Source organism: Hyaena hyaena, unplaced genomic scaffold (assembly GCF_003009895.1).
Source record: "Hyaena hyaena isolate Hyena2069 unplaced genomic scaffold, ASM300989v1 scaffold_806, whole genome shotgun sequence".
NCBI lineage: Eukaryota > Metazoa > Chordata > Mammalia > Carnivora > Hyaenidae > Hyaena > Hyaena hyaena.
The window spans coordinates 644,642-656,853 of NW_024081440.1; the positions used below are offsets into that span (position 1 = coordinate 644,642).

Genomic DNA, 12,212 nt, shown 5'->3' on the forward strand with positions numbered 1-12,212 from the left:
AGTTCTGATAGCTTCCTTAAGTCTGATAGCTTTCTCCCAGCTGGTGACTATTGTACATCATTCCTTCTTCTCTGGAATTGGTTTTCAGATGTATGACCACACTGATTCCTCTCCTCTTTACATACTCCTGTTCTAAGATTCAAAAGTTATCAAGCATGACGATCTTCATAGTGCCAGTTTTTCTGCTGATCCACACATGGTAGCTGAGGTGTACTTTTAGGACCATTGATTGAGAGTATGTATAATGACAAAGAGCTCTTGTGAATTCAAGAATACTTTGACAATGTTTATAGCAGCATTATACAAGATACCCAAACACCGGAAGCAACATTTCCATCTCAATGGATGAACGGCCAAACAAACTGTTGTCTAGACATATAATGGGATATTATTCAGCCTTAAGAGGGAAGGAACTTCTGACACATGCTACATCACAGATGAACCTGGAAGACACTATGCTAAGTGAAATAAGCCTGTCATGAAAGGACCCATACTATATAATTTCAGTTACATGAGGCACCTAGAGTAGTCAAACTTATAGAGACAGAAACAGAATGGTGGTTTCCAGGGGTGAGGGGAGGGATGATTGAGTTATTGTTTAATGGATACAGGGTTTCAGTTTGGGAAGATGAAAACGTTCTGAAGAGGATAGTGGTGATAGTTTGCCTAATGTGAATATACTTAATGTCACTAAACTGTACACTTAAAAATGATTAAAATGGCAAGTTTTATGTTATGTGTATTTGACCACAGTAAAACAAATTGTGTCCTGTCAATTACAGCAGCATCTCCAAACACTTGAAAAATAATTGTATATTTATTTGGCACCTATTATTCATACACTGTACAATTAACTTTAGCTCATACATTCCCCCCACCCCAAACCCCAGATCTTTTTTTTAAATGTGTATGTATTTACTTTGAAAGAGATAGCACACGCATAAAGGAAGGGGCAGAGAGAGAGGAGAGAGAATCCAAAGCAGGCTCTGTGCTGTCAGCCCAGAGCCTGATGCAGGGCTCAATCTCAACTGTGAGATCATGATGTGAGCTGAAATAAAGAGTCAGAGAGCTTAACCCACTGAGCCATCCAGGTGCTCCTCTCTCCCCCAAATCTTCATTCATCCCATGGTAAGCCTTTGGGAGCCATTTGTACTTTGTGGCATTATTTTCCTTAGCATTAAGTTGATTAGACCAAAATGAGCAGCTAACCTGAGCTGAACTGTTCAGAAACTCATCACTGTGATTTTAGAATTTGGTTTCAGGAACTTTTTGTTGGTCTCTCTGTAGGGGCAAAACTGAGAGGATAGATATGTGGTTGGGAGCCATAAGGTGGCCATCTTCTATGTTTATTTATTATTTATTCAACAAATATATATTGTTTGCCTACTGTGTGCCAGGAACGAAAATAGGTGCTGGGATTCAGCCGTGTCCCTGCCTTCCTAGAGAAGCAGAGCAAACCTCACGGTAAGGATATTATCTCTAATGTTATCTCTAATATAGTTGTTATCTCTAATATTTAGTGAACTGTTCTCCCCTAAATAACACAGTATACCATGATTTTATCACACTTAACTTCCCCTTCTAAATTATTTTTTAGCACATTTTTTAGCAACAGCACTAGCACAATTGTTCAGTGAAAGCTTGGTGGACACCAACAGGATATTAGAAAGATTTTTTCATTGTAACAACAAATGTGACAAGAGCACCAATATCACAGAGGTTCCCTATGTACTCACGGGATACCTACAAAGGATGGTGGGTATTTTGTTTATCAGCTGCAGCAGCGCCACCAGGTGGCAAAATGGTAAATGATATTTGCAGTCATTTGGGCCTGCCTGTGTAGAAATCACAGAATTCTTGAAAATTGTTTTTTAATTGGGGATGAGAGGAGAGTTGTATTATTTCAAATTTGTACATGAAGGGAGACTTTGAAGTCTGACCAAATAATAAAATTTGCATTTTCTTAAAATAAGACAACATTTTGTGAAGGTCCTCATTCTCCTCACTGAGCAATTTCTAGTTAACTCCTGGGAATTAGCCCCAGAGGTGAAGACTTGAAATTGAGACAGACATGCCCAAAAGTTCTACAGCATCCTTCATGAGGTTCTCCCTCTTCTTTTCTGCAGTGCCAATCTTCTGAGCTCCCTGAAACCACCTCTGATATAGATTTCATTCATTAATAAATACTCAGTGAGTGCCTGCATGGTGCTTACTCTGTTCTAGGTACTGCAGATGTAGCAGCAAATACATCAGAGTAAAATTTCAGTCCTCACTTATGACACTCTTATTGTGACACATTTGTCTCCTTTATGCCCTGTAAGTCCTTGGCAATAGAGACCTGTCTTATTCCTTCTTCACTGAAACCACACCCACTGAGTTCCCCAGTAACAATATTAGAACTCGGTTGGTTTGAGATGGCTGTATTTATTAGTACCCATGGAATCTGATGGAATCAAAGCTGTGCCTGCCATCCAGGGGACAATATATAGAAGCAGAAAGTTCATTTTAGATCCTGTGGTGGATTGAATAGTAACCCTCCAAAGATCTTTGCATCCTAATTCCCAGAATTAGGACCTGTGGATGTGATCAAGTTAAGGCTCTTGAGATGGGGGGATTATACTGTATTGTCAGGGTGGGCCCATTGTAATCACAAAAGGCCTTATAACAGGGAGGCGGTAGAGTTAGAGTCAAAGAGAAGATATAAAGATGGAAGCAGAGGTCAAGAGGAGAAAAGATGCTATGCTGCTGGCTTTGGAGATGGAGAAGAGGGCCATGAATCAGGGAATGTAGGTGAACTCTAGAAGCTGGAAAAGGCAAGGAAAAGGATTCTCTAGAGTCTCCAAATGAACACAGGCCTGCAGGCACATTTTAGACTTCTGACCTCCAGGACTATAAGATAATACATTTGTGTTGCTGCTATAAGTCATTAACTTTGTGGTAATTTGTTATGTCAGCAACAGGAAACGAACATAGATTTCTACATGTCCTCCCTCTAGGTTGCCCTCCCCACTGCCCATTCTCACTGGTGCACAGAGCAGGACATTTCTACGTTGTTCCCTTATTTCATAAGTCATTGAGATGTCTTGGTTTTTCTTAACACAAGCCTGTAAGTGTTTCTCTAACCATCTTGTCTCACCAATGGCATTCTTTAGCATATCCTCTGAGTCCCCAGATTTTCTATGAGAATTTAAAATTCTGTATTTTCAGTTCCATGGTTAGCTAAAAAATTTGTATATAATTCATCTCACAAACCAAAGGTTAGCCTCCTTCTGATAAGAACCCTAAAATCATTCTCACTAAAGTCAGGAATGAGACAAGGATATCCATTTGTGCCACTCTTACTTAGTGTTATTCTGGAGGTACTGGCTGTTATTACAAGGAGAAAAACAAAATGATAGAGGAAAAGGGGACAAGAGGAGGTAAACTTGCAATTATTTGCAAATGATACAATTGTGTACCCGAAAGGCTAAGAGGAAAAAACAGAAAAACTATACAAACAATAAAGGAATTCAGCGAAGTGTCTGGACACAACATTAATGTATAGTAATGAGCATATGAATAACAATTACTTAGGACATATATAAATAATGGAAAAGCAATTTATTTGCAGTAACAAGAGAAAAAATAAAACAAGTAAGAATAAAACAACAAGAAATATGCAAAGTGAATGTGAAGGAAACAGAACAAAACTTGAGAAAGAAGAAAAGTATGCTATATTCTTTGGTAGAAGACTTACCACAATAACAATGTCAAAATAAAGCCTTCCGTGTTTAAGACCACTACAGTTGGACTGCTGTTATTGACAACGAAGTGAAATTGATAAGGGAAATAGTCTGTTTTATTTTCTCTTCATAACTTCGTTCTTCACTCAACCTTTATATTACCTGGTCTTGTCTTTAGAATTTCAGTCTTCATGGGGATATGCAGGCCCCCCCACCAGCAGAAGGCAGATCATAAGTTGAAGCCTGATCTCTTTCCGTTCCAAGCCAACCCCACCTTTGGACTCCCAGGTCATAGTCAGTGAGGACTCCTGGGAGATGTTACACTTTGCTAATTGTCTCAACTTGCCACGGGCACCTTTTGCACCTTTGCCACAAACACCCATGCACACACGTATGCACAGTCACTCACTTAGGAACACCATTTCCAGAGTACCCCTTCTAGATCATCTTAGGTTTTATCTTGTTGATAAAACAATTGCTACATGGTAGCATGCTAATGGCAATCTCACCAGGATCATAGCAAAAAGAGCAATTTTTATTATCTTGAAAGTGTCACCAGCCCATTCTTGAGCTATATGCTGGTTGACACCATTTATACGTATCTTTTATTTCTCAGGCATTTTTAGTTCTGAAAAAATGACACTGCTAAAAATAAGCCACTCCTAATTACTATCTTCAAAAGAATTCTAGATACCATCATTAAGTAAGTGGGTGGGGGAGGGGAGAAAAGGGAGAACCTGTTATTGCCACTGAAATCTTGTCAGGCTAGCATGCTGGGGTGGGGAAGGCAATCAAGTTTATCGGAAAGAATCTTTAATTTCACAGGGAACACACCCTCTTTGAAGGCTATCCCCTGACTATTCCTAGAAGCAGCAGTTTTCTCTTAATAGAAGAGCTAAGTCTGATTTTTAGCTGTTCTTTTTTCCTTCTTATCTTCTTTTTCATGCTAGAAATTCAATAACTGACAAACAAACAAATGGATGGGATTCTGCTTTATCAGACTCTCTCCTGAAGTCTAGAAAGCAGGGAGAAGTTGCTTGAAAAATTACATGGAATGAAAGTGCCACCAAGTAGGAGCAGTCCTTTGGCACCCTACAGAAGATTGTGGCTTTGGGGCAATCGTTTGTAAGGTCTCTGTCTTTGATCGCGTGCATTGGTAAATGGTGCTTTTGTTTCAGCCTCTCCAATCTACCTCCCTCCCTGCCCTTGTTTTAAAAGAAATTTAACATTTGGAGGTCCCTAAAAGTATTGTGGTTCCTCAGCATGGAACCTTTTATACTTAATGGATAAGTCATTCTCATTGGTGCTGGGGGACTGTATTAAATGATTTGTTTATCACCACTAGTAAGACTTAAATTGTGCACGAGGAGTAGAAAGCTCAAATGCCTACAAGCAGATCAGGTGTGGGGCATTTGTCTAGTGTGTGTGTGTGTGTGTGTGTGTGTGTGTGTGTGTGTGTGTGTGTGGTGTGAAGGCATGGTGAATTGCAGGGCACAGCTCCCCTCCCACGTCCTTGTGGCTCACCTCTACTGAATTGTTGCCAGACTTTCCCATTTTTCAAGAAAAGCCGGAAACCCTGAGTATAAAAGAATAAAATCTCCCAATTTGAAAATGCTAGCTCAAACTTCAAAGAAAAAAAAATCTCTCTAGTTGAACCAAACAAAATAGCTCTGTGGATGGTATCTGGCCCTATTTTGGAATCTCTATTGAACATAGCTGCAGGGAGAACAGATGATAGGTGTGGGACTAGAGACCTAACACACCAGCCAGAGACAAAGAGAGTGGTTTTAGTGTGATTGTACAAAAGTAGTGCTAATAGTAGTAAATTGTGTGATTTTCTTACTAGTTATGTGTAGTCCCTTGGTAATAGTAATTGTGAATCTAACTAAAAATTTCATATCCATAAAATTCCAGTTGTATGATTCATGCTATAGCATCCCCTTTAATTTGTGATTTGAGTAATAGGACCAAGATTTCATGACTTATATGTGTGGAAGACAACTTTGCTCATAACCATGATTGTGAGTTTTTTAAAGTGTACTTAATTAGGCCTTAATAAAGGCCTATCTATTACTTTCTGTCAGGTCACATTTGGCTTCCTCTGGGACCTTACTGTATGAAAAAGAAGAGAAGGAGGAAGCCTGTGTTCCCTTATTTCTAACTCTTCTGGAGTAGAAATTTGGCAAAAATTATTTTTGTGAGAAGTAGAATTTTAGGGATTTTAATGAGAAGCATTTATAGTGACAAAGTCAGCCGCCAGTACTGCCTGAACATGATGAGGCACAGCCAATTCCAATCCTTCCTTCATTTCAGCTGATTGCACTTGCTAACCCTAGACTGTAAACAATTAAGTGTGATGAGCATTTGGAGTGGGAAAGTAGACTCCTATGGAAACAGAAGCAGAATCTCTATTTTAGGCTTGATGGGGGAGGGAGGTCTGTGAGGCTTCCTGGAGGAAGTGACATCTTCAGTAAGAGTGTAAAATTGATGAGCTTTCAATCAGAGGCCAGGGTGAGGGTGGGGGAAGAAGACCAGAATGGAAAATGTGTGACAAAACCTGAGATTGGAAATAAATTCAATGGGACTGGAGGTTGAAAATCACTCCAATTTAATTGCAAGGCATAGCATTTCTCACTTTCTGATCATCTCGTTTGCTCATTTGTTTATTGTGTGTTCTGCCACCCCCATTCGCCCACCTAGAACAGGAACTCCAGCCTGCTGATTCCTCAGTGCCCAGCAATATGACGTTCATCTTTCCTGAGGGCCTGCCATGGGTCAGATCCTGTTCTAAGTGCTTCCCTCATGCACCCACCAACCTCCCTTCCCTCTCCCTGCACCGCCAACCAGCAGACAAAATTTTACTTTTTCAGAGTTGGCGCAAATGCTCTCTTCTTTGTGAAATCTGCCCATCTCTTAATAGCACCTTTACTCTCAGAGTTACTGCTTTCAGAATTCCCACAGCTATTGATCCATCCTTGAGGCATCAGTTTAATTCTGCTGCTTCTCTCCCCCATTCTTCATTAATTTTTAAAAATCATATGAAGACAGTTATTTTTACTTGTCTCTGTAAACCTCTCAGTGCTTTGCGCAGGATTTTGTACACAAAACAGGGCTCAAAAATATTTCAAATAAATGAATTAAGGTGAGAAAGTGATGAATCCTTCTTTCCCTCCTGTGATCCTCAGAGCAGTTTCTTAAAACTTAAAATCTGACACCACAGCTCTACAGCGCTACCTAACCCTACTGAAGCCCACGCTTCCACCTCAGACTACAGTTCTAACTCTTAAGCAAGCTGCTTGCTGCCGGGCCCTATGTGAACTTGCTTCCACCCATCTCTCCAGCCACAACGCTCTCCATACCTCTTCTAGTAACACTTGACTGCTTATGGTGGCTGCACAACCCTCCGTACTGATTCATGTCACCAGGCTTTCATTTCAACTACTCTGTCTGCCTGAAATGCCCTTTCCATTTTCCTTGCTGGGCTCGGTTCAGGCATGACCTTCTCAAGCAAGTTTTCCTTCTTTGAATACAGATGCTATTAAGAACTAAAAAGGTGGGGGTGGGGGGCGCCTGGGTGGCCGAGTCCGTTAAACATCCTACTCTTGAGATTTCTGTTCAGGTCATGATCTCAGTTTGTGGGTTCAAGGCCCACATCAGGCTCCCTGCTAACGTGCTAATGGTGTGAAGCTTGCTTGGGATTCTCTCTCTCTGCCCCTCCCCCGCTTGTGTGCGCGCTCTCAAAACAAAGAAACAAACAAAAAACTTAAAAAAGGTATTAAGTACAGAAAAGTTTATGGCGTTCCCCTCCATTTATGTAATTAAAAAGTAAAACAGTACTAAACCATGAAATATTTTATTTAAAAAATAATTTTTTAATGTTTATTATTGAGACACACAGAGAGAAACACAGCATGAGTGGGGGAGGGGCAGAGAGAGACACACACACACAGAATCTGAAACAGGCTCCAAGCTCTGAGTTGTCAGCACAGAGCCTGACGCGGGGCTTGAACCCACGAATCGTGTGATCATGACCTGAGCCAAAGTCGATGCTCAACCGACTAAGCCACCCAGGCGCCTCGAAATACTTAATTTTTAAATTACTTTTTGAGGTTTATTTGAGACTGACAGAGAAAGCGTAGTGCCGAAGGGCAGAGAGAGGCGGAGACAGAGAATCCCAAGCAGGCTCCCGCTGTCAGCACAGAGCTACCTGGGGCCTGACTCGAAAAACCTTCAGATCATGACCTGAGCCAAAGAAACCAAGTCGGACCACCCAGGCGCCCCATGAAACGTACCTTTAAATGACACACAATTTACATGTATGCTAGACTTAGAATACTGTCTACTTATAATTTTCTCTCACTGTGCCTCTCTCTGCATGTACCCAATTTGCAGATACCCCCAACAGTCTATCGGATAACTCCATTGCCGGGTTTTCAGTTTGGATCAAACGCTCTTTTTCTCCGCCTGCTAGGCACCGTTCTAGCTGAAAGTAACGTGCAAATTCCAAGTTTTCTTTTCGCACTGTGGCGTAAGCTCCGGAGGTGGCGCAAACACCGTCTTTGGCCAAAGAATGCGTGACGCCCCTCGCTCCCGCCAGCTCCCTTGCTGACCAGAGCACAACTTCTTTAAGGAGCTATTCTCTCTTCACGCACAAAATTCAACTGGCTCGCACCTATCAACGGCTGGCGCCTGGAAAAAAGTGAAATATCAGCCAGCCCTCAAAGTCAGAAAAAGGAGATTCTCCAAATTCCTGGGCCGAGATATACAACAGGCAACCGAAACACACAAAATTCAGCGGAGTGGGCGGGCCCGGGGAAATTACTGACACCGGAAGTCATGTGGCACAGCTCCGCCGGAATTCCCTGTCTCGGCAGTCGACTACTCAGTCCTGAAGGCGCCTCTGGCGGGCTCCGCTGAGATCCACTCTTTCGGCGTTCGACTCGCCCGTGCTGCTGCGGCCGCCGAAGGAGGGGCAAAACTCAAGATGGCGGACAAAACGCCAGGCGGATCTCAGAAGGCCAGTTCGAAGGTAATTTCTTAGAGAACTTCATAAGTCAGTGACTTTATCACTGTCTTCTGGGGCCTACAGACTCTTCTGGCCAGCGGGAGGAGGTTGGGGAGGGAGTCCGCGTTCTGGTCCCTACGGTAGGCCCGGGCGCCGACGCACTGTGGTGCGCAGGTTGAGAGGCCTGGTATCTCCCCTTAGTCCTAACCTGGATTCCTCTCGAGCCTGGCGGGCACACGGTTGGTGGCGTGAGTAGTCCGGCCTGCGTTTGGCATTGGAGGGAAATCAGGGATTTAAATTGAGGTCTGAAGTCGTGAAAACGCGCCCATGTATCCCTATTTGTTGCGCTCTAAGGCCGCCGGACAGCACCTGGGAGAGGCGGGAATCGCTTCCCGTTGCTTAAGTGTTTGCCTCTCGTTCCTCGGTTCTTTGGTCTTAGGTCTCATACGCTTCCGGCCTCCCTCAATTTCCCTCATACCCTCTCCAGGAAATAAATAACGTCTAGGGCTGCAAGTTGGGAGGAGAGGACCAATGGTGGAAAGACGCGCGGGGTGGGAAGTGCAGAGGCGGGAGCAGTTCTCCTTTGCGGAGCTGTCTCGCCAAGGTTAACGCCACGCTCTACACGTGGTCTTGTATCACCTAAGAGGAAGTATAAAATGAGCGCTCCTTTTGAGGGTTCATTTTCAAGAGCCCGGGATCTCCTGCATCTCCGTGTTGTGTATTCCTCCGAAAAGGGAACTTCCATAGACTTGGGAGCCATTTAAGATTATTAAGTTGATTTTGAGTTAATAGGGAAGCGTGTGCAAATACTTCGAAACCATTGAGCTGTGCAAGTAGTTTAGCATTAGTTAGGTGGTGGTTAGCATCAGTCCTTAACCGTCTTGGGCCGGTCATTTGTTTTTTTTTGTTTTTTGTTTTTTTTTTTGCTTTGAGTTTCTCAAGCAATACGATATTAAAAGTAATGCCTGAAGTAGTTACTGAGCTTTTTGATGCCAGTGTGATAAGTTGTGTAACACTTAAAGGTTCCAGGGACTGTTACATCTTGCAGACGTGAATGATTATAAGTTGGTTATTAGAAAATTAAGTTTCCCGTAGACCGGGCGAGTCTTAGTTATGAGAAACGTAACCTGTCCATTGTATACCTGCTTTATCAGTTTCTAATAAATCATAATCTTTTTGCCATTTTGTGAATGATGTTCGTAATTAGTTCGTAACTAGTAATGGCTTTAACAGCCTTAAATTTTGTGGAAACTGTAGTAGAGGACCAGTTTTGGTTGTTTTAATTCCCGCTTTTACTCCTTTTCAGTTTCTCTCCCCAGAACATTTCCTGTAGGTGTGGAGGGGAATAGTTGGGTACGTTACTCAGACCACTTCCTCAACAGACTCACAGAAACAAGCCTGCTGTTAGGGAACTGTTGCTAAAGCTACTACACCAGTAATAATTCCAGCATAAGCTTCATATTTTTAGTTTCTTTTCAAAGTCATATTTTAAGTATCTCCTATTTGAGGCCTTGGATACATTGAGAACATTTTCACGAGTATGTTCAGGCTTCCTTCTAAAATAGTACTTCTCATGGTTGTGAGGGAGTGGCTGTTCCTATAAGTAAATTGTTGGATCTTCCAGTAGTCTTTTCAGTTTATATATTGCTTTAGATTATCATCAGTGCATGCTATTTTGAGATTCCCTACCAGTGTCTGTAAAAGGAATCAGTATCTCAGGACTCAAAGGACATTGATTAATTTTCTCCCATAGTATGAAGGGCTACATGATGCAATTAAAGATTATGGATTTTAATAACAAGCAAAAGACCTTTAGGTTGAAATCATGACTTGGTAATTAGTTGTGTTTGTGACATTAAAACAAATTGCTTATTTCTTGCACGTCAGTTTTCTCATTTATAATATGGATGTAAATCTCGTTTTTACAGAGTTGGTGTAAGGATTAAGTGAATTAAGTGAATCCCTATGTCTATAAAGTACATTAAAAAAAAAAACAAACCTTAGTTCCTTTTTCCCCTCCTCTCCATTTTGTCCTTAGAGGAAATAGAAAATACTTACTTTACAAAATGTTGTATAAATTTGAATTCTAAGATTTTAGAATCTTAAGTCATCAGCTATCATATAATGGCTGCCCAGATTGCTGCTTTCTATTTCTCACTCAAGTCCTGAATTTATTGGAGGGAGTATCAGATCATTTTGGCTAATACTATAGTATTTGGAATTTCTAGTCTTTGATCTCTGTGGTTTGATTTTTCTTCCTCTGGTAGAGCAGATGAGTGACACATTCTACAGTACAGATGGAACATACAGATTTCTTCTGTTTCATGCTTGTTCTTTGGTATATTCCCATTGATATAGTTCAGGATGCCTGTTAATCATATTTCTATACATCGAAGAGAGTGTTAATTTGAAAATGTACAGGGGAAGGGCGCCTGGGTGGTTCAGTCGGTTGAGTGTCCAACTTCCGGCTCAGGTCATGATCTCACTGCTTATGGTTTCGAGTCCTGCATCTGGTTCTGTGCTGACAGCTCAGAGCCTGGAGCCTGCTTCGGATTCTGTGTCTCCCCCTCTCTCTACCCCTCCCATGCTCATGCTCTGTCTCTCTTAATAATAAATAAATGTTAAAAAAATTATTTTAAATGTACAAGGGAATGGAATCATGGTGACTGTAGTTAATAATACTGTATTGCGTGTTTGAAATTTGCTGAGAGTACATCTTGAAAGTTCTCATCACAAGAAAAATTTTGCATGTTAACAGATATTAACTAGGCTTATTGTGGTTATTAAATTGTATACCTCAAACTAATATAATGTATGTCAATTGTACTTCAATAAAAATAAATAATAAAATGTACGATATGCAGGATTTTGATGGCAAATTATTTGATGTGTCTTTTTTTTAGTAATATGTACTGCCGAAGCGAGCACTATTTAATGTGTCTTAATTGTATTTATTTCCTATGCATTTATTTCTGTTATTGCTTTAAAGGAGAGGGGAGATGGGCCATGTTGTAGATTGCTTTTGGGAGGAGAGACCTTAATTGTTTCCTTAGAAAATTGTTAAATGTATTTCTTTAGAATTTAATTTACAAAAATTAGTGTATTCTTTTGATTTCAAGAATTTTGATTGCTTGTTCAGCAAAACGAAGATCGGAAGAGAATGCGATATTTTCTTTTCCTTCTGCATTTCCTGTGCTAGTTATACTTGCTAATGTAGTGCAATTTTAAAGTTTATTTATTTGAGAGAGACAGAGACAGCATGAGTGATCGAGGGATAGAGGGACTCCCAAGCAAACTGCACTGTCAGAGCAGAGCCTGATTTGGGCTCAGACTCACAAACCATGAGATCATGACCTGACGTGAAATCTAGAGTTCGACACTTAACCGACTGAGCCTCCCAAGCGCCCCAAAAGTATTTTGGTTCTAAGAAATAAGTAAAATAAGGATACATTCAAGGCTTATGACCGTAGGTATTTATTACTGCC

At 41.2% G+C, this 12,212-nt stretch overlaps 1 protein-coding gene across 2 annotated transcripts in view; it reads left to right on the forward strand.

The window, feature by feature from the left end:
- Positions 1-8,564: 8,564 nt before the first annotated feature.
- The window catches only part of LOC120221749 (U2 snRNP associated SURP domain containing), a 52,968-nt gene continuing 49,320 nt past the window's right edge, over positions 8,565-12,212 (forward strand). For both annotated transcript variants that reach the window (XM_039219309.1, XM_039219310.1), the window contains exon 1: positions 8,565-8,751. In XM_039219309.1, coding sequence (XP_039075240.1) covers positions 8,707-8,751 — 45 coding nt within the window. In that variant the 5' untranslated portion in view covers positions 8,565-8,706. The remainder of the gene's footprint in view (positions 8,752-12,212) is intronic.